The sequence below is a fragment of the Lutra lutra genome, chromosome 9, assembly GCF_902655055.1.
Source record: "Lutra lutra chromosome 9, mLutLut1.2, whole genome shotgun sequence".
NCBI lineage: Eukaryota > Metazoa > Chordata > Mammalia > Carnivora > Mustelidae > Lutra > Lutra lutra.
The window spans coordinates 35,233,884-35,256,548 of NC_062286.1; the positions used below are offsets into that span (position 1 = coordinate 35,233,884).

General features: G+C 51.9%; 1 protein-coding gene and 1 long non-coding RNA gene across 2 annotated transcripts in view; one reads left to right on the plus strand and one right to left on the minus strand.

Annotated features, from left to right (window-relative positions):
* On the minus strand, positions 1 to 19,105 carry LOC125109993 (uncharacterized). Its single transcript, XR_007130405.1, has 3 exons — positions 19,038 to 19,105; positions 1,049 to 1,238; positions 1 to 197 (listed from the first exon to the last, which is right to left on the minus strand). It is a non-coding gene; the product is annotated as an uncharacterized LOC125109993 (long non-coding RNA).
* Positions 19,020 to 22,665, plus strand: part of NEURL3 (neuralized E3 ubiquitin protein ligase 3) — a 6,007-nt gene continuing 2,361 nt past the window's right edge. Inside the window, exons 1-2 of the mRNA XM_047747116.1 lie at positions 19,020 to 19,319; positions 22,011 to 22,496. Of these exons, the coding sequence (XP_047603072.1) occupies positions 19,292 to 19,319; positions 22,011 to 22,496 (514 nt within the window). The 5' untranslated portion in view covers positions 19,020 to 19,291. The remainder of the gene's footprint in view (positions 19,320 to 22,010; positions 22,497 to 22,665) is intronic.

Sequence of the window (22,665 nt, forward strand, 5' to 3'; positions counted from 1 at the left end):
TGCTTGCTGGTGAGCTTGCAGGAATTACTCACCGTCTCTAATTTTCAATTTCCCCACGTGTAACACAGGGTTTAGCCATCTCTCCCGCCCATCAAGGTTAATGTGAGGTTAGAAGTCACACAGGCCTTCAACAAATGACCATTCTGCTATTGGTGGTATTAACAGGCAAACAGCCTCTGACTGGGCGAATTCTCCATCTGTGGAAGAAAATAAAGAAGTAAATAAATAACCACACGTCCTCCACCACCATCCCCCCTACCTCTTAGCACAACAGGCATCTTTCCCTGTGTGTCCCCAGGGGAGATCTGGGCTGGGTCCTGAGACACCCCCCCACCGCCCAACCTGATCAGGTTTCCTAAGTTTTCAGGTAATAGCTTCAAAGTCTTGAAGTCTCTGGTGAGGTCTTAGGGTCTAGCCAGGATGCCAAGATGCCAGGAGGAATTATCGGTAAGGTATATGATTCCTCTCCAACCCGAATAGGCTCCATTAACCCCTTCAATTCTTCGAGCCTAGGCTTTGGGGTGGGGCAGGCTGCCTTAATTCCTGCTCCCCCAATGAACGCTAACATCAAAACGAAAGCTTCCAGGCTTGGAGTCGTCTGGGACCCATTGGCTCCAAGAACTCAACATCCCTTAGAAGCTTCCTACTCTCCCTGGACCTCTCCCCACACTCCATCCCATGCTTGAAGGCCAGGCCTCTGAGATCATCATCTCAGTACTATCCATCCTGAGACTGCCCCAGGCGCGGCCTGCCCTCTCTTCCTGACATCCCAACAGTGTTTGAAACAGTGCCTGGCCGGGAGAGCCCAAGGAGAATCCAGGTCCAAATGGTCCTGCCTGTCTCAAGCCCTCCTTCCTTCCCACTTCGCCAACCCAGAACTCAACATTCTCCCCATACACACTGTGCATCTTTTCCAGTTCTGCATGCCTGGGAGCATGAGTACAAACCTGTGTCCATACACCTGTGCATTTGCACACACATGCTGCATGAGAGAGCCCATAGCTCACACACAGAAACACAAATGCATACACACTCCACTGCAACTCACTAGAGAGATCACGGACCCCGAGGCTTCCTTCCCCACGTCGGAGACACCATGCTGGCCTCCCTGGATGCCCTAAAGGGGACAGATGATTGTCTAGCCCTCCTGCCTCTCCTTCGCTGCCCATCTGTGCCTCGGGTTCTTCAGCCATGGGGCTGGCCTGCAGGGTTTTGCTGTTGCAACTGCCTTCTCTGTCCTGTAGTACACAATGAAGATCCATAGAAGGGGGATGAAGGAGGGGAAGGGAGGGAGAGAAAGGGCAGGATACCCATTTCCACCTCCTCCCACTGCCTTCCCCCACCACCCTACCACATATCCTCTAGGCCTTCTCTAGGGCAGCACTTCCTAATTTTTTTTTTTTAAACTAATCTCTACACTGATGTAGGGCTCGAACATCAAGATCAAGAGTCACATGTTCTGGGGTGCCTGGGTGGCTCAGCGGGTTAAGCCGCTGCCTTCGGCTCAGGTCATGATCTCAGGGTCCTGGGATCGAGCCCCGCATCGGGCTCTCTGCTCAGCGGAGAACCTGCTTCCTCCTCTCTCTCTGCCTGCCTCTCTGCCTGCTTGTGATCTCTCTCTGTCAAATAATAAATAAAAATCTTTAAAAAAAAAAAAAGAGGTCACATGTTCTACCGACCGAGCCAGCCAGGCACCCCAGCACTTCCCAATTTTTAAGGGCAGGATATTCTATATTTCAGCCTTGAGGTCATACACGTTCCCTTTTTCTTGGAGTTTCAAGGCTGGGTAACCGTGCAGGTCTGGTGGCCGCTCCGTCCCTCTGGCCCCAGGCTGGAAGCTAGGATCAGAGCCCCCACCCCGGGTCTCCCTTCCCAGTGGCCCCTTGGTGGTGATGAGCAGGATCTGGGGCCCTGGATGCCATTCAAAGCAGCACATCCTCCATCCTTTCAGGATCTCAGTATCCCCAAGCCCCTGACCCACTGGTCTCTGCGGCAGGGGGGTTCCAGGCCCCCAGTAGCCTCACTCACTCTCCCAGACCTGCCGTGGCTGAGCCGGCTGTGCCTCAGTGGAGTGGTGGAAGCAATGAGCATCTTTCTCCCTAAGACAAGTGCCCCAAGTCAGTGAAGTCCTTCATGCTCGGTTTCCACATCTGTAAAATGGGGATGGCGTACTAATAGCTCTCACACCTCCTAGTGCGATCACATGCACCAGATAAGCTATTTCTTGTAAAGGGCTTAGAACTGTGTGTGACAGGAGGAAGCTCTCCATATACGCGAACTCTTCTCTACAGTCCAGAGCAAAGCAGAAGGCCCGGCATGAGCCAGGGCTCTGGGAAGGGAGACAGGAAACCTGGATCCCAGGTCCAGCTGTAATGAGCATATAGGCCATTCAGTCTTGGAAGGCCCCTGTCCACCCCGCCTTCCCTCCTGCTCCTGTGTGTCATATTTTGTTGGCTTTGGGGGCTTTTTAAAAAAAAATAAATAAACAAGGGCTGCATGAAACCCCTAATATTCTGGTTAAGTTTTGAAACTGCTCAGAAATCCCCTCCTCCCCTTGTGAGTCAGTGGCAGGAGTGATAAGCAGAACTGCTGGTGGGCAGCCACGAGAGAGAGAAATTCTGCAAAATAACAGCTGGGCGGCCCTGTGGCCCCAGGGATTTGACATGGGGTTCGAAGAGACTTGACACGGGGTGCCACTGGAGAGGCCCGGAGGCTCGAGGGCCCTGGGGATGGGGGGCGGGGGTAGAGGCCAAACCCTGAAAAAGATCACTGTGCCCACCCCTTGGTGTAACTTGAAATAAAAACAACTCTGAACGGTTAAATGAGTGTCAAGAAGTCCCACAAGACTGACTTTTCCCGTAAGGCGATTTCGATGCTCGTTTGGAAATATCAAATTCTTTCCAAGCATTTTCTTTTTCTATTTTGGTGCCTTAAGCACGTGCTGGGCGAACCAGGCTCGGGCCCGGGGTCGTCCAGAGCCCCCGCGGACGCCCAGCGGAGGAGCGGCCGCCGGAGGGGGCGCGGCCGGGCGGTGCCGGGAGCGGCGGGGGCGGGGGGGAGCGGGGAGGGGGCGCCGCCTAGGGGACCCCAGGCTCACGATTCCCGCCGGATCCTTCCTCGGAGCCGCGCTGCTGCACCCCCGCCCTCTGGGTTCGCAGGACCGGGCGGGGGTTTCGGAAACGCTTTCCTTGCCCAGCCGGATCTGAGTCAAAAGGGGGTAGCTGGTTCAAACCGAAAGAATAATTCGGTTAGCCAAGGCCGCCAATATTTCTCTCGCGCCCAAATTACTGCCAGGCAGGGAGCTCCTGGGCCTGAGTGTCGCGGTCCCCTCGGGCCTTGCTGAAAGCCCCTTGTTCCCACATGGTTCTTTTTTTTTTCCCCAGAAAAGGGGCGTGGAAGGACTCCAGGCAGAAAGGGCTGACTCAGGGAAGGGTGCTTCCTCCTGTCCCAGGGCTCTGCGGGGCGTCCAGGGCGGTCAGTGATCCTCCTGGCGGCCCAGAGGATTGGGGTGTTCTGAAGGAAAACTTGTCTCCTTACCCCAGTAGGCCCTGCCCCGGGCCTGCCCTTCTCAGGTCACTCAACAAGCCCCTCTTGCCTCTTTGTGTTTGCACCTTCCCTTCCCTCTGCTGTTCCATCTCCAACAGCTTTCAAGGTCCTGTACACCCTCCTGAGGATAGAGGTGTGAAGCTCTTCATCACTTTTCTTGAAAGTCTCATATTGACAATCCTGGGTCCTCTACCCCCCTCTTCCAATAGGCCTGGCTTCCCACGGTAGAGACCAGCTTCAAACCAACTCAAAAAGACCCCTCAAGTAGCTTCAGCATCCCTGACAATGACCCCCCTCCCCTCAAGGTCACTTCCAGGCCCCTTAGCTCAGCGGAACTTGCCCTCTGACCAGCATCCTAGCACACACAGTGAGGCCCAAGTTAACGAGTTTTTTTTTAACTACCCTTATCCAGGAGAGAAACATTGATCTATATGGAGTAGTTAATCATTTCTTTTCAGGCTGGACTGCCAGGGTCAGTGGAACAAGTGAGGCCTACGGACCCCCCTCACCCAGCCTGTGGATTCCGATTACTTCCAGACCCCCACTCAATTCCCCAGCCTCTGCCCACACAGAAAGTCTCTGGCTCGAGGACCCTGCTGGACTCAAGTTCATTCTGACCTTAGGACAGGTGTGGAAAGGAGATGCTGATGGTTCATCCTCCTGAGCCTCCAGAACACCTGGCTTGGGCCTGTTGCCCTGCCCGCCTTGGCTCAACTCACCACCTCAGCACAAAATTCATCCTGTAAGCAGGACCACCGTGAGCTCTCTGGCAGGGCCAGGAACACAGCTGCGCTCATGCCCATGGTCCTATGGACGCCAGACGGCAGCGGAGTAGAGGGCCTCGTGGATGCATACCAAGGACACAAGGACAAGACTAAGTAAGGACAAGCACAGGACATGGCCAAGGTCAGGGAGTGCGGGGTAGGCTGGGCACCTGAGGAAGACACAGAGGCATAGACGCACATATACCCCTTGCCCCGCAGGGCTAGTGGGCGGGGCTGTCACGGCTGCCGACCTATCAGAACACGCATATTAGCCTGCTGTGTTGGTAAATTGCAGGGAGGGGAAGGAGAAGGGGGATAGGGGGGAAGGCACCAAAATGGCCCCGTGGTGGGGCCCACTCTAGGGGCTTGGAGCAGCAACTAATAGTGACATTGAAGTATGTCCGCATTATAAATGGTTTAGATCGGGATGGGGAGGTGACTATTAATCCTGAGGGCTGAAGGGAGACCCTGGCTCCTGGGAGAAAGGTGGGAGCCTCTCCATTTTAAGGAGCTGAATAAGAACTTGAGGGTAGGAAGGGGAGCAGAGGTGGTTCTGCCTTATTGTGGTACATTCTCTGAAGTTTCTCCACCTGGTTCCATTTTTACACGGTTTTACATTGTTAAAGTGTTGTTTAAAAAAAAGAAAGAAAGAATATATGGGGAGCCTGGCCTGCTCAGTCAGAAGAGTGTGAGACTCTTGATCTCAGGGTCGTTAGTTCAAGCCCCATGTTAGGTAGAGAGATTACTCAAAAAATTTTTAAGAAACCAAAACAAAAACAAACAATAAAACAACCCCAAAAGCATATGTGATAGACCTTAAGCCTAAAATATTCACTATCTGGCCCTTTCCATAAAAATTTTGCAGTCTCCTGATTTTATGGCCGGGGAAACAAAGCTCTGGAGAGGGAAAGCTACCATCAAGGCCACACTACAGATTGGTGTTTGAGCACTCTCCGTGCCCACCAGGCTCCTGCTCTTCCTCCAGCATTCCAGAGACACCCGGGAGGTGGTGGCCTGCCAACCCTGGGTCAGCTGCTTGTGAGAGCCAGGGGGCCAAGCAGGGGACCCAGATGGATGCTTGCCCCTCGAATGGTGGTGGATGCTTCTCCCCATTTCCCTGCCGTTGCTCTGAAAGGATTATGTTTTGCTACCTTTTATCTGGGAGTCTGGTCAAAGCATACCACTGAATTCAGAGAATACACATGCTGATTTCTGTACATTTTCCCCCACTGTGGTCTGGCCTGTTTATCAAGAGCTCTGTTAATCATGATACCCAAGTGCGTGCAGGCACAACACATAGGCACATGTAGGGACATTCTGGGGAATTGATTTTTCTGGGTAACTGAGGGTTAACTGGAAACCCATGTCCTGACGCCTTATCGAAAATTTCTCTACAAACGGTGAGCATTTCCCCAACTTAGTATTTTGAAAAGTTCCACCACTTTCTAAATATGTGACCTTGGTCGAGTTACCTAACCTCAGTAACCTCAGTTTCCTTATCTGTAAAATGCGCACAGCAATACCTTTCTAGATCGAGCCAAGCCCTAGAAAGAGGAGCCATCTGTGCCCTAGACGTGGGGTTGCCCTCCCCGCGGCCGTCTCTGCCCGTCAGAGGGACTACGTAGCTGGCTGAGGCTCAGTGCGGGGATCTAGGATTCTGGTTTGGATGCCGTTGTACATTCTGTCCATGTTGACATGGAGATAGGGCAGAACTGGCATCAGTCTGCAGTTCCTGTCCCAAGGAAGTCCTCCCAAGGAGATGGTTTTCTTATGATTTGCTGCTTCCTCATAAAAGCTTGTACAATCAGGGGTTGCCCACAAGGACCCGAGGACTCTTGGTCCAGAGCCTAAATGCTGTCTTGATTTGAATTTGTCATGCCTCCTCTGAGAAAGCATCAGCAGATGAAGGGTAGGATTTGGGCTCAGGCTTCCTGGCATTCCATCCCACCCCCAATCTGTCCCACCCTCCCTGCACACAACTCAGGGCCACCCTCATGCCAGAGGGCCAGCAGGAAGAGAGACAGGGAAGAAGGGGGAGATTCTGGGGCCACAGGAGAAGGCAGGAAGGACATGAAGGTCACCCTGGTCTGGGGAGAAAGCTGGGCAGGCTCTGGATTCCCAGTAAGCCTGGGGGGATTGGGTAGAGGGGGGCACTTCTGGTCTCAGTTTTGGCCTGGTGCATTCTGGGAGGCTTTCTCAATGGCCCCCAGATGGAGGAGTTGAGGGGGCTGCCCTGAAGTGGGGAGCCCATGGGAGAATTGCTCTTGCTGGCTGTGGAGGGGGAGGAGGCAGCCACAGATGGGAGGGCAGCAACCAGACGCCTCCTCTTCCCTCTGGTCTGAGCCCTGCTGCTTCAGCCACTTGCTCCCTCAGAGATGAGGCCAAAGGGCGCACTGGGGCTTTAAGCTGGAGGCACAGCACCCACCTTCAGTGAGAGGGAACAGGCTCAGGGTCAGATCGATCAACTCCCAGTCCTGCAGCTTTCCGTGTGGCCCCCATGAGGCCTCTGGGCCTCACTCTCTTTATCTGTAAGCTGGAAATACCTGCCTTAGTGTTGATGAAGACTGTGGGGCTAATTTGTGAAAAATCAGCCTCGCATGAGTCACCAACCTGACATGGGCATCCCACCCTCTTCTCAGCGCAGAGCACAGCCATTGGTCCCAGGGGTGGGCAGGGCCGCCTCGGTCCCCCTCGGGCTTAGTCTGTCCTAGGCTCTTCCTTTCCACAGCCCACCCCGCATCCCAGGTCTTCATACAGAGGCTGCCAGGCTGGGACAGCGCCTGTGACAGACATCAGAGTGCTTGCTGTGGGATGTGGGAGTCTCACTCCCCTCAGGCTGCTTATCTCCACCTGGAGAGGGCATCCCTGGGTACCTAGAGGCTTGCCAGAGAGTGCCTGACCTCCCACACATCCAGCAGAAACTGGAGGGGTGGAGGAGGAGGAGGAAGGAGAATCGAACAGTAGAACACACATGTGCTGAACACACACGTGTGCAAAGACAGAATCACTATGGAGAGGGGGAGGGAGATGGCACAAAACATTCTGATATGAACAACACAAAACCCACTTTGTATATGTATGGCACAGAGGATTCCGCAAGTGCTTTCAACCTTGCCATAGTCCCTGATTGCTAAAAGCGGACGATTTCCTTTCTAGGGAAAGCTGTGAATAGCTATAGTACGGTGCGGTGAGGGCAATGTGAGCGGGGGAAATCTGGAAGGATCTAGAGGTGAAGACTTGAGCCAGGGTCCTAGGAACAGTAGGCAGTTCATGAATATAGGCTAATTGGTTGTTAGTGGGGTGCATGGCAGAACCTGATTTTAATGGGGTTGGCAAACAGCAGTCAGTCAACCCTCAGCATCCCTTGCAGCTGGAGGTAGCCTTGAGATCTACCTACCACTGGTCAGTGAGATGCAAGGAGTCAGCTGGGGGTTTCTAGGAGTCTGACCTTCCTGCCACAGGCCTGTGTCTTCCTCTTTGTCGCTTCCTTTTCCTTCCTGCTTGGAAGGTGCCATGGGGTAAAGCAGCTATCTTGAAACCATGAGGAAAAGAGCAGCTTGCCAAGGAAGCGGAACAGGAGGCTGCGAGGACGCTGGATCCTTGATGGTCTGCTTGAGCTCCGGTACCAGCCTGGGCTACCCGCTGCAGGATTGGTTGTCCTTTGAGCAAAAGGAGCCCCTGTGTGGTTAAGCCACCATCCCTGGGTTTTTATTACATGACATTCAAGGCAATTCTGAATGAAGTCAGTGGGCAGGTGCTGGTGGACCTCGGTTGCCCCACTAGCTAGAGGGCCCTGGAAAACTCATTTGCCCTGTCTCCTTGGCTTCTCTGTAAACCAGAGGTTGGATAAGAGGTTTTTAAAAAATTTTTTAAAGATTTTCTTTATTTATCTGATAGCACAAGTAGGGAGGAGGGTTAGAGAGAGAAGGAGCAGGCTCCCTGCTAAGCAAGGACCCTGATGCGGGACTTGACTCCAGGACCCCAGGGTCCTGACCTGAGCCAAAGGCAGATGCTTAACCAACTGAGCCACCCGGGTGGTCCCCCCTCTCCCTGGAAAAATGACTGTTTTAATAAGGACATCTGGCTCTGCACATTTCTGCTGCCTAACAAGTGTATACCTTCCTTCAGTTTACAGATGCTGGCAGTTGAAGGAATTACGTCTAAAATTAGATTAGATTATGTGGAAGGAAAGATTGTCATCTTTTTTTTAAGATTTTATTTATTTATTTATTTGTCAGAGAGAGAGAGAGAGAGCGCGAGCGCGTGCACAAGCAGGCAGAGTGGCAGGCAGAGGTGGGAGAGAGAAGCAGCCTCCCTGCCAAGCAGAAAGCCCTATATGATGCGGGGCTGAATCCCAGGACCCTGGGATCATGACCTGAGCCGAAGGCAGTGGTTTAAACGACTGAGCCACCCAGGCATCCTGGAAAGATTGTCATCTTAAAGCTTCTGGGACTCTGGGAAAGGAGGCCTGCAGTTGGTAGCCCTTTGTTTAAAATCTGCCACTGTGATTGTGGTGTGCCGGTTTTTCCTTGTAATTCTGTAAATATTTTGCTATGTATATTTTGAAGATATTAGGCATAATCAGGTTGAGGATTGTTATAGTCTATTGGTGACTTACTCTTTCTACCATCATACAGTGCCTCCTTTTCCCCTAGCAGTTAAAAGTCTATTTTGCCTAGTGTTAAAACTGCTATAGTATCTTGCTTTTGATTAATATCTGCTTAGTACAAAAATGTTTCCAATATTTCTGGGTCAGAATGTCTGAGGCATATCTCCCGAAACAGCCTATAACTAATGCGGTGGAAACAGAGCCCGAGAATCTCTGCCATGTAAGTGGCAAGTGTAGTCTGTTTACATCTATTGTCATTATTGATATATTTTTATTTAATTTGCTCTTTTATTTATCTTATATTTACCGTGTTCTTGCTTTGCTTGTCTCCTTTTGCCACCTTCTGTTAGATTGGTCATATTTTCTTTATGTTCACCCCTTTTCCCTATACTGGTTTGGATAGTGTGTATTGTATTTTTATTCTTTTAGAGGCTAATTTACAGCTCTGTCATGCCTATCTGACTTAACAAAGGACAAAATTAATCAGTGTCTTTCTGCTCTTCCGCAGTAACGCCAAAGCTCTTAAAAGCTTCAACTCCAATTACCCACCTCTCATTTTCCATGCATTGTTATCTATTATTTTATTTCACCTTATTTTTAAATCTCAAATTGTTTATTATTGGTGGTGGTGGTATAAATTAGTGACCTTTCTGTTCTATTTTTAATTTTTAAAAATTTAACTCCAGTATCGTCAACATATAGTGTTATATCCGTTTCAGGTGTAGAATATAGTGATTCAACAATTCTATACATTACTCAGTGCCCTTCACGGTAAGTGTGTTCTTTATCCCCTTCACCTAGTTCCCCCGTCCCCCCCACCCTTCTCCCCTCCAGTAACCCCCCCCCATTTGTTTTCTATAGTTAAGAGTCTGTTTTTTGGGGAAAGAAAGAATCTGTTTGTTGGTTTGTCCCTTTTTTCCTTTGTCCATTTGTTTTGTTTCTTAAATTCCACATATGAGTGAAGTGATATGGTATTTGTCTTTCTCTGACTTATTTCACTTGGCTTTATACCCTCTAGATCTATCCATGTTGTTGCAAATGGCAAATTTTAGAAATTTTAAAAATTTCTTTTTATGGCTAATATTCCATTGTGTATATATCCCACATCTTCTTTATCCATTCATCTACTGAAGGACACTTGGACGGCATCCATCACTTGGCTATCGTAAATAATGCTGCAATAAACACAACGATGCCCAAATCAATGGCTGTTAAGATTTATACATTTATGCATAAAATTCTCTTATAACCTCTATTATTGTGGATAAATTGTCTTCAATCAGTGTAATTATTGCTCCTTTTTAAGTAAGCCATGTTTTCCCTCTGATTGCTTTTACTGTCTCTTTGGTGTTCTGCAGTGTCTATATGTGGATTTATTTTTATTTATCCTACCTAGGATTCAGTGTGCCTTTTGAATCTAAAGAGTCAAATCTTGTTTCCATTCTAGCAAAATTTCATCCATTCAATCTGTTCTTCAAAGCATCCTAATCTTTTACTATCATTTTTATTTCTCCCTTTATAATGATTTTAACATCCTAATGTGATATCCTTTTCAGTTTGTTCTGTCATCCCAAATTCTTGGGGATAATGATTTTTCTGTTTGTCGTACTTGCCAGCTCTCCTTCACAGTAGGTGGTTTCTTTGTGTGATTCGTAACTGGTGTTTTTGAGCTCATCTTCAGTGAGACTGTTTTGTTCCGCGGGAGCCCAGTGTGTCCCGGGTTGTGAAAATGGCCTCAGAGATCTATTCTTTTTTTTTTTTTTAAAGATTTTATTTATTTATCTGACAGAGAGAAATCACAAGTAGGCAGAGAGGCAGGCAGAGAGAGAGGAGGAAGCAGGCTCCCTGCTGAGCAGAGAGCCCGACTCGGGGCTCGATCCCAGGACCCTGAGATCATGACCTGAGCCGAAGGCAGCGGCTTAACCCACTGAGCCACCCAGGCGCCCCTCAGAGATCTATTCTGTATTGTTTGTATGAACAGCTCCAAGGACTCAGCAAGGGAATATATTTTGTGTTGATTTTTCAGCTTGGGAACTCTTCGCCCCACAGATAGCATAAATTTAGATGCTACTTCCACGAATACTTAAGGTTTTAAGTCTTGATTTTTCCCAGGAATCTTTTCACCCACTGGGAGCCCTAAGCCAAGATAAGACTCACTGTCAGTTCTAGGTCAGTGGGTCGATTTTTTCCTGCAGGCGCAGCACACACATGTCTCTGTACCTGCGTGCTGGGGTTCTCATGCTCAAAGCCTCCCTTCCTTCACCTGGTGCCCTCTGGCTGCCACCCTCTCTCTCTTTGCCTGCACCCTGTGGCTGCTTGCTTTCCTCCGATCGCCATTCTCTCCTTCTCTCATAGCAATGGCATGCCCCAGTTTCTAGCTCAGCACAGGACTGTCCAGAATAAAGGTTACATTTCCTAGACCTTGTCACCGCATGTGGCCACATGATTAAGCTTGGTCAACGGGAGACAAGTTGAAGTGAGGGGCCCCAGGAACCTTCCTGGCTGTGCACTTGGAAAGGAAGGGGTATTCTGTGCCCTGTCTTGACTCCCCCTGTGCCAGCAATTGTCTTTCTTAGTTTCCAAAAAGGGGCTGAGTCCACCTAGAATCATCTCTGTGGAGTCTGTGGCTGGCCCTCACCTCCTGCTAGACTGCCTTCTAGCAAATACGTAACTCCTCACCCAAATCACCAGCTTGAGCTGCTCATGTTCCTGCCCAGACATGTAGTTGAGCCAGGGGCTGCCCTGGCCAGACTGGGTCAGAGGTCCTCAGGGCTCTGGAGATGTACAGTGCTCGTGACTCACTCCCCAGTGAGCCTACAAAGGGCTCCAGGGGCTCCATCCTCCAGCAGAAAAAGTGTAGGGCACTCCCATAGCCCTAAGAAATGCACTGATGTCCCCTCCAATAAGGGGAAGGCTGCCCCTTCAATGGTAAGGGCTGGTGGTTGCTAATAAGTGCAATCCCCTGTGCTAACAGGTACCCATTCAACCCCATCAGCCCTCAAGGTGGGCCCCTCTGTTCCCATTTTGCAGATGAGAAAGCTGAGGCTTAGGAAGCGCAATCAGCTGGTCTGGGAGGGGGGGGATGGCTGTTAAGTGGCAAACCCAGCTCTGTCTGACTCGAGTTTATTCACTTGTCCATTCCATTGTCCTTCCTGCCTAGTAACTCTGGAGGGTCCATCCCATTCCTCCAGCTCAACACCTGGGCACCCCGCCCCACTGATCTCATTCATTTACCACTGTACGACCTGCCTGCCCAGCCCTGTTCTCTTGCCTAATCTTCTGCTTGGATTCCCAGGTGCCCTTGAGCCCTCCAACCTGATGGCTTGCAGCCGTCTTAGACTCAGATCTATTCCCAGATTTGTATTCCTCCGAAACTAGCTCTCAGCAGGTGTGGGACCCTCCCCTGGTACCTGGCATCACCCCCCACTGTCGCCAGGACTTGACTCCTCAGCCCTGCATTGCCGCCTCCTTGCTGCCCCAACCTGTCACTCCTGGTGCTCTGCACCTGTGCCCCATCCTGTGTTGCTCTGCCTGGTGGATCTTTCCCCAAAGCAGATTGTTCTAGGCCCCTGACCCAAGGCTCCTGCTCCGAATCCTGCGGCTATTCCCTATTTTCTACAGAATCAAGTCCAACCCTCCTGAGCATGGCCATTGTGACTGAGTTCCTTGCTGCCAGCTCTGTCCACGCTCTGGAGGACCAGTGTTCCACTCTACCACTGGGCCAGATAGGGCTTGCTGCCTACCTAATATGCATTTTTTCTTTCTTCCTTCACTAGAGAACCCTGACTTTTAGCAGTTCCCCCAATGAGGACATTTTTCAGCTTCCCTAGCAGCGAGTTGTGCCCACATGACAAAATTTAGGCCAATGAGATGTCAATGAAAATGTTACATAAACCTTCCAGTCAGTTGGCTTAGAGGGAGTTGACTTAGCTGAGAGGAATGCCCTTTTGGATCTGTCTTCTTCTGCTGCTTGTATTACTTATGTGCTGGCTGGAGCTCCAGCAGCCCTTTTGGTCCATAAAGTAACCATGAGTCTGGAGGCCTGTGCTAGAATGGTGGAGCAGAAAAGTAGAGAGAACCCTGGGCTCCTTATGGCCACAGAGCTGTCACGGTTACCCTGGACTGCCTACATTCAACTTATTTTATGTGGAAAAAGAAATGAACAGATCTCCTTGAAGCCACTACTCTTTTGGATGTTCTGTTATACACAGGCAATCCTGATCTTAATGGATACAACCAGATAGCTTTGGGCACAATTACATTTCTGTGTGTGCATATGCGGTTCCTCCTTCCTGGAACGCCTGTTTTCCCTTTCTTGCTGTTGAAGGCCTAATTGTGTTGCAGGTATCAATTTTAACATCTGTTATTCCACAAAACCTTCTCCCATTCCCTGGGCCTAACAAGCCCCTAGTGCACAGGCCCTGGGTTTTCCCAGGCCTCGATTTGGTATTCTTATAGCACTTACCTAAGTATCAGGGCATACTTGAATTGACTGAGGGAGAAGTGGGTTTTCTTCAATCTCTGGTTGCCCAGATATTAGTACAGTACTTGCTACATAGGAGGTGCTCAATAAATTTTTTGTTGAACGCAGACACACACACACACACACATACACACACACACACGACACCCCTAGGGCAGCTGCCACAAACTTTCAGGACAGACTCCCAGTCACATGTGTGTGGGTAAAGGGGGACACAGGGAGAAGGAAAACAGGAAACCAACCCCAAACCCAAACCTCTCCCTTTCCCCTTTCTCTTACCTCTGAGCAGCCAGTTGGCCACCTAGGGTGACTCCCTCCTCTGGCTCCCTTCTCTGAAGGGCTCCACACTCACACCATGAAGGGTGCCCTGGTGCTGACACGCAAGAGCCAGAGAGCCCAGGGCAGTGAAGGCCCACAGCAGAATCAGGGCCCAGAAATATCTGGATAGGGCAGCAAGATGGAGAGAACAGCACAGACCTAACTAGGGGCTAGCTACTTGGCTGGCACACCCTAGCCTCCCTCTCCAGACGTCTGGACCCCAAGGACCAGGGTAGGAATCTAGCTATTGACCCAGAGGGATGGTGGCCTCCCAGAGTTGTTGGGGGGCTCATCAGCAGGAATCGAGTGGAGAGGAAGGAAGGCAAGTGCCCAGGGTGGCAGACAGGAGCTTGTGTGGTCCCCAACCATTTCCCTCCAGGGTATCAGACTCAGTTCCGTTTCTCCCCACCAGGTGGCAGTGCTAGCTAAGCCCTCTGGGTTTTTAGGGCAGATTTTTCTAAGGAAGTGTGGCTACTCCATCTTTCATCACCTTACTCAGAATCAGAGTTTTAGGGCTTGAAGGGAATTTAGCCAATATGTAATTAAGGAACAATTAACATGCGATTTGAGGGTCCACCTGGATGAATTTTTCCATATGTCTTTATATCACCCGATCAAGAAAGAGGACAGTTCCAGCACCCCAGAGGCTCCTTTGGGCCCCTTCCCAGTAATTCCCAAAGTTGCGCACTACCCTGATTTCTAACACCACGGATTAACTTAGCCTGTTTTTAAACTTCATAAAAGCGGAGGCACACAGTGGGGCCTTTTTGGATCTTCTCTTAAGGCAACATCTCATCACTGAGGTTTAACCACGTTGTTGTGGCTAACAGTATTTTGCTCATTTTTATTGCCACAAATCTTCCACGGCGTGACTACGTGGCAATATTTTTCCATTCTCCTGTTGATGGGTGTGGGAGGCTGGATTCCCCTGAGACAGAGATTACTGACGGGACTCATTAGTGGGTGTTCTTGGGGTCAACACCTGTGGAAATAGGACTGGACGAGGAGAGAGCCAGACTACGGTACTTGCACAAGAACCTCAGCTGACCTCATGAGGGTAGCACTCTGGCCACTGGAAGTTCTTCATTCCTGAAGCAGGATCTGAGCAGCACATCAGAGTGTCCTGCACAATGGACATTTGGGCTGTTTCTAGTCTGGGGTTATTATGAATAACTCCGCTCTGAGCATTCATGTACTGGTCTTTGGGGACATATGCACCGAGTCTGTCAGGCATTCCACTAGGAGTGACATCTCTGGGTCATTAAGTAGGCGGACCAGCAATTTTAGAAGAAACTGACAAATCCTTGCTGACCACCTACTGTGCACATGGCCCTGATCTCTCTAGGGGCCAGTTTCTAGGCACGGTAGCCCCTTGCCCTCTGAGCTTTCATCCCAGTGGGGAAGCCAAACACAGACAAGTATAATAAGGTAGGGGTCCCAGGGCCCTGGTGGCTGGAGAGACAAGGGGCTGGGCTGCTTAGCTGTCCTCAGTTTGGGCTGGGCTCCCACTGGCTTCCCATTTCTGCTCCATCACAGTTGGCGTGAACAATGGGCAAATGCTCAGCTCCCTCAACCGTGCGGTGGGGATTGAATCCGCTATCCGGCAGCCAGCTTCTCAGAGCACTTGAGGCTACTTAGGAAAGGCTTCTGTGGAAACCCTTTGAAATGAAGGGGCCCTGGGCAAAAGACGAGGGCTGAAAGCCAGTGAGGGAACCCTGGGGAGGGACGGAGGGACTATGAGGAGCCTCAGGGTCAGGAGAGGAGGCGCGGAGATCTCAGAATCTTCAGCCCTCTGACCTCCTTGCCTGGGGGCATCCCTCCTAGCTTGGAGGGCTTCAACACATCCTGCAGTACTGACGACAGCCACCAGGGGGCGCTTTCGACCGAGAACTGTCGGGGAGGAAATGCGCACAACAGTTGTGTAGGTCGCTTGGAGAGGAGGGAAGGAAGGACTCCCACTGAGGTGGCATCTGCCTCACTCAGGCAACCCCTTAGCAACAATCCACAAAACTCCTACTGTGGGGTCAGCACAGTCAGACAGGGAGGACCACTAAATGCTCAGAAGGCTGCAAAGTGGCTTAAGCGAAGAGGGGGTGGAAGGGACATAGTGACACTGGGGATGCAAGCCCCCCACAGACCCCACGATTCAGACATCTGGCTCCTAGTTGCCTCTGGCCAAAGTCCTGTAGCCCTTAGTTACTGTTTTATTATTATTTTTTAAGATTTTATTTATTTGAGAAAGAGAGAGCAAGAGCGAGAGAGAACGTGAGTGGGGTGAGGGGAAGAGGGAGAAGGCTCCTCACTGAGCAGGGAGCCCTATGTGGGGCTCAATCCCAGGACTCTGGGATCATGAGCTGAGCCGAAGGCAGACCCTTAACCGACTGAACCACCCAGGTGCCCCATAGTTACTGTTTTAAAAACCTTTAAAAATGCCTCAGGAAATAATAAGTTGCATCCCAAAAAGTCCACGGGACGCTCTTCTGCCTGAGAAAATGAACACAATGTGCCATGTTTGCAAGAAAAAAATAAGAAAGATAGTTTGCAGCTTAGCAATAGTTCCAGGATGGAGAACTTCTGCCCCTGTGCTCTAGAGATGACAGCACTAATGCAATCTGCTGAGAATTATCCCCAATCCCAGGCCCTGAAAACGGAGTGACCAGGTCCCTGAGCAGAAGCACCAGCTCATCACAGTCAGGGAGCTGCATGGTGATCAAGAAGGGAAATACTAAAGGGGTGCCTGGGTGGCTCAGTCTGTTAATCGTCTGCCTTCAGCTCGGGTCATGATCCCAGGACCTGGAATCAAGTCCCATGTCAGGCTCCTTGATCAGCGGGGAACCTGCTTCCCCTTTCCCTCTGCCTCCTGCTGCCTCTGCTTGTGCGCTCTCTCTCTCATAAATAAAATCTTAAAAAAAAAAAAAGGAAAGGAGATATTAGAGCCGACATAATCCCTAATCAATCAGCATGATCCAAAACCCCAGGTCCTTACCCTGGATTTTCATCTTTTAAAAACCCTTGCTTGTAAGCCATCGGGGAGCTTGGGACTGAGAGCATTAGCTCCCCATTTTCCTGGGTGGAGCCACACCAACAAAAAGGCTCTTTCTTTACTGCAGATGCTCTGTGGGCTTCTATGGGCTTGGTTCAGTTACAGTAGCACGGAGGTTAACTTACTGGCTCTTGAGCTAGATGGCCGAGGCCAAGTCCTGATTTGTAGTTTACTGCCTTGTGATTGTAAACCATGTGCTTCTCCTCCTTGTGCCTCAGTTTCCCAGTCCATAAAATGGGAATGATTGCAATAAATAATTTTGAGACCCTGCCACGAGGATTAGCAAGTTAACACAGTCCTAGACTTAGAACAGTAAGTGTGTGATGTGGGTGCTGCCTGGGCACCCCTGTGCCCCAAGTGTCAGCCTGAGGCAGGATGGCAGCTCCTCAGAAGGCTGGCTCCCACTTGAGGTCCTGAAGGTCGAGCTAGACCACATCAGCCTGTTGGCATCAGGTAGCCCGGTGTCTACAGCTTGCCAGGTAATCCACCAGGGCTGAGGGGACTTCCCTGATAAGCTTCCATAATCACTTCTATAAGATTGTGGTTTATCAACAGGGTGCTCTTGGCTCCAGCCCTCTGGCCACTGCCCAAGTTAGCCAGTGATGCCGGTGGAGCCAGGGTCGGGAAGCACCGATGGATCTCTGGGCCTCAGCACCGCCCAGAGACAAGGTCCTGTATCCCTTAGGTTGGGACCATAAAGCGTGGGGCCCTTGCCTCAGGCTGGACCAGCTGGAACCGTCAACCTTGGACTCGCTGTGATTGCTATGGACTTTTCTCACCAGTTTGCCTTTGGGAGACAGCTTCTAGCTGGGGAAACCAAGGGAGGCCGGCCAGGGGTGTGGTGTGGAAGAGAAGGTCCAGGGTCCAGGTAACAGTTTCTGAGGGCAGCTGGAGCCAGGCTGCTGTCACCTGTCCGTTGCCAAGGCTAGAATCACAACATGTTGGGGCTAGAAGGACCCAGAAACCAGTTCACCTTGGCTTCCTACTTTACATATGGGGACATACCAGGGCCCGATGAGGACAGGGGAGGGCAAGAAAGCACAGGAAGCAGAACTTGGGTCTCCAGACTCTCCATCCTTTCCCACCTGAACAACCTCCCCAGCCCAGTCACCAGCACTACTGTCCCCAGCTTCTCTGGCGACAGACATGGGGGTATTCATCCCCTTAACTGAGTTCAGAGTAGTCACTGATCATGGCCTTGATCTGGGGTCTTGGGAAGGGCTGAGCCTGGAGGTGGAGGGCCAGCGTACCCATTAGCCTCCAAACCAACCCTGGGCCCTGCCACCTGAGGTCGGTTCCGCAGAACCACCTCGTTAGAAAAGTAAAATCCCAGCCTGTAGCCCCAGGCCTTCAAAACCAATCAGCATTTTAATAAGATTCCCCAGGTGATACAGTGACTGCAACTGTGTGAGAAGCACTGGTCAGGATAAGCCATTTTCCCTCTACCAGCCTCGGCTTTCCTATAGACATGGGCAGGGCAGAAGATCTCTGACTTTTTTTGTTTTTGTTTATAAATAGACTCCACACCCAACATGGGGCTTGAACTCACAACCCTGAGATCCAGAAGTTAAGGTTGACCTTTGACTTCTTGGCAGGGCTGGCTAACACACCAGCAGGCAGGCCTCCGCCATGACCTCCTGCGAGACGCTGATATGCATTTTGTAGCGTGGAAAGTGGAATTGAAACTCCAGCAGGGTTGGGGGGACAATCAATACCTCTCCCATTCTGCTGACTTACCCCTCTCCTCTCTGCCTGAGACCCAGGCTGGGGCAACTCCACAGGTCCGGGGACGCTGCTAATTCCATTCAAGCCACTTGAGCAACACTGATTAAGCACCCACGGTGTGCCCGGATCTGTAGCAGTGCATGTCCACCCTAGCTGGACATTGGAGTCATCTGGGGGGCTTTTGAAAAACAACTGATGCTGGGGGCGCCTGGCTGGCTCAGTCGTTAAGCGTCTGCCTTCAGCTCAGGTCATGATCCCGGGGTCCTGGCTTCGAGGCTCCCTGCTCAGCGGGAAGCCTGCTTCTCCCGCTCCCACTCCCTCTGCTTGCGTTCCCTCTCTCGCTGTCTCTCTCTATGTCAAATAAATAAATCTTAAAAAAAAAAAACAAAAAAAAAACGAACGCTGGGCCCACCCCAGGCCACTGAAATCAGTCTCTGGGGGCAGGTCTAGGCGTGAGTACTTTACTAATATGCCGCAGGCAATTATAATGCACAGCTGGGCTGAGAACGACGGGTCAGAAATAAGGGAGAAGTCTATCCTAAGTCCTACCCAAGCCATCTGCGGAGTCCCTGCTTCCTTTCGATTCGCCAGCTGCGGCCGGTCTGCTGCAAGCCAGGGGCAATCATCAGGAAATTCCCTTGATATCATAACCCGTGACAGCAACCTCTAATTAATCATCAACCTTGTAACATGATCCTGGCCCATAACAAGGAGACCCACTGAATCTTTGGAAACCTGTCCACGGGCCTTCTCCAGACAATTCTTTCCAGACCCAGGGACCTGTACCCTAGGACCCCAGGCTGATGGGGGCCCAGCTCTGCTCCCAGGCTGGTAAGTGGGAGCCCTAAGCTTGGTCCCTAGACCAAGGATGCAGAAGGAGAGGGGAAGCTGTGGAACCTTGGGTGACTCACTTTTCCCTGGGGCCTCAGTTTCTTCATGTGCAGGCCAGGGCCCAGGCAAGCCCTGCCAGCTTATGGGGCTGCCAGAGGCATAACCAAACGGTTACCAGCACTGTAATTCTCCGAGAGCCTCACCTCAAACCACAACGTGCCCTCAGCGCTCAGGGCAGGAGGTGGAGACCCTGGGCTTTTATCACCAGAGGTCCAGACTGCATCTCAGAACCCTGCTCCTTCCCAGGCAGAGAGCCTGGAGCCTCAGCTCTTAGTTCCTGAGGGACCCCAGAGGCTCACACCCCAGCAGCAGGTAGCCCCCAGAGCTGGGAAGGTGAGGAGGGATGTGATCTGGAGGGTGAGGACCAAGCCATGGTTGCTGCTGCTGCTTCTGTGGCAGCTGTGGATTTCAGGTCACAGTGGTGCCATGAAGGAGACGGCCTGGGAGCGCAGGGGCTGGAGCTGGGCCGGGGCTCCTCTGCTCCCAGCTGCGGAGTGGTGCAGAAGCGCCCCAGCTCAGCTCCCTCTGCGTGCCTCCCTGCAGGTTGTGGGAAGAGTGAAGGAAGCTATAAGGGTTCAAAGGTGCCTGACACCCAAGAGACTTGATGGCTGGAGGGGTGGTGATGGAGATGAGGAAGATCCAGGGAGGTCTTCGCTGAGCAGAGGGCGGACCCTCATCACTTCTGATTCCAAAAGACTTACTCCAAAGATTCTCTTTGAATGGGGTGGAGGGGTGGGGGGGTGAGGGGTGTGCGTATGGGGGAGTGGGGACTTCCAAAAGTCACGATGCCTGCCCAAGTGGGCCGTTAACTCCTCATGTTCAGGATCTCCAGGCAAGGTACCTGGAGACTTGGGGACGTGGCTGGCCATACATATCAATTTCATTGGTGGATAAGGAGACCTCTACCCGGAAGGGCAGTGACCTGTGTAGGCAAGCAACAGAGCTGGGACTAGAATCAGACATCAGACATGGCTCCCTCCACAGAGCCTCCTGGATGCCTCAGCGGCTCTGCAGTGGGCCCAAAGACAGTCCATCTGATGTCAGGGCCCTCGACTCTGGCTCTTGGTCACCGTCTGTGCCTACTTGGGGACTCCCCTTTGCTTGTGCATAGCCTCCGGGAAAAGGCACTTGGGCAGACTATCAGAAAGGAAGGGAGACACGAGGGTATACCAGAAGGGGGTGACAGTCATGCAGGGGACTTGGGGGAGGGAGGGGTGAACTTGGATAACAGGGTTCAGATGTTCCCAAGGCCAGAGTGAGTGCTTGTCTCTAAAGCCGCAGGTTAGAGAACCGTGGTAGGCTTGCCTTTGGCCTATATCCATCAGGGACAGATTCCTTATGACCTCAAGGGGATCCCTTGTACCTGACCGGATTTAGTCTCCCCTCCTTGTGACCTGCTAGAATCTTACAGGCTTGTAAGTGGTCAGAGAACGGTGGCTGGGGAAACTGATGAGATCTGGGAGGGGAGGGCCTTGCTTTTTTGGATTGGGGTCTGGCTCAAGTTCTGGTTAAATTCCCTTCTGTTTTCAGCTTCCATCTTCCAACCCAGAAAGAGCAGGACAGGAGGCAAGAGTGGAGGGGAGAGAGATGAAGCCCAGGGCTGCGGGGCAGGAAGCTCACCAACTTCCTCCAGGCTCAGCCTTGGAGCTGGAGGGGAAGGGCTACTCAGTAGGGAACTTCCTCTCTTGGCTACAGAGGGGAGTTGAGTTGGGAAGTCCCCTGATTTGATTTGATTTGATTTTTTAAAAGATTTTATTTATTTATTTGACAGACAGAGATCACAAGTAGGCAGAGAGGCAGGCAGAGAGGGAGAGAGGAGGAAGCAGGCTTGCCGCTGAGCAGAAAGCCCAATGCAAGACTCGATCCCAGGACCCTGAGATCATGACCTGAGCCGAAGCCAGAGGCTTTAACCCACTGAGCCACCCAGGCGCCCCATCCCCTGATTTTAAAGTCCAGCCTTGGGTCTTGGCTGGCCCAGCCCAGGATTCTGAGGGGCAGACCTGGGTCTCCTTCTCCAGCCTGTGTCCCTTCTCCCCACCTCACCCGTGGGGGGACTGTTGGGCCCCTTTCTCCTACTAGAAAAGGAAGTCACCCTTACTGGTGGCCATGGCCTTCACAAATGGTGCAGGTTCTCTGTGGGACAATGATAAAGTCAGAGAGGAAGACAGCGCAAACACCAAGACCCATCCACTAGAGGTCACCACAATTAGCAGCTCCATCTCCTTTCAGGTTGTTTCTAGATACAGATAGAATATATAAACATATAAACATATGTGTCAAAGAAAATCTGGATCATACTATATCTACGGTTCTAAAACCTGCTCTTTCTATTTAATGCCAATAACCATTAGCAGGTGTTGAGAGCCCGCACAGGCCTGAGTTCCTTTAATTTTTACACCATCCCTCCGCGAGGGGCCTTGAGGCTTGGGGAAGTTCATGGTGGAACTCAGATCCTAGGCACGCAAAGTGCGTTCCTCACCAGGGTTTAATCAGGTCTGGGGGAGGAGGGGTGGTCCCTGGATGGGGGCAGGAGCAGTGGCCCCAGGGTGATGGGGGGTATGTGGAGATGACTCTGGGGAGCAGGTGGGTCCGGTCCCGACCGCACTGACGCCCCCACCCCCACCCCCACAGACGCCAAGGCGCCGCGAGAGACGCTCCGCTTCCACGCTGAGGCTAAGGGCATGCAGGTGCATCTCGACGCCCGGCGGTGCACTGCGCAGAGGTGCGCCACGTTCCACGACGGCATCGTGTTCAGCCAGCGGCCTGTGCCGCCCGGCGAGCTGGTGGCTCTGCGCGTGCTGTGGCACGAAACCCACTGGTACGGCGGGCTCCGGGTGGGCTTCACGCGCCTGGACCCCGCACAGGTGTCCGCGCCCAGCCTGCCGCCCTTTGTGTGCCCAGACCTAGAGCAGCAGAGCCCGACGTGGGCGGCCATGCTGCCCGAGGGCGGCGCGCTGCTGGGGGACGTGATCCACTTCTGGGTGAACTGCCGAGGCCGGCTCTACGCCAGGGTCAACGCGGGGCCCAGGCTCCTGCTGCGCAAGGGCGTGCCCCTGGACGCCCCACTCTGGGCCGTGATTGACGTGTACGGGACCACCAAAGCCATCGAGCTGCTGGGTGAGGCAACCTGCGGGGACCCAGGCGCCGCCCCTGGGTGGGAGGTGGGGGCTCAAGTGACACCGCGTCCCCACCCACAGCCGTGGGGAGATCCGTTCATTTCTTCATGTACAGTTTTCACATCAGCTCTTGCCCAGGGTCAGATATGAAGATGGGCGCTGGGGACGCC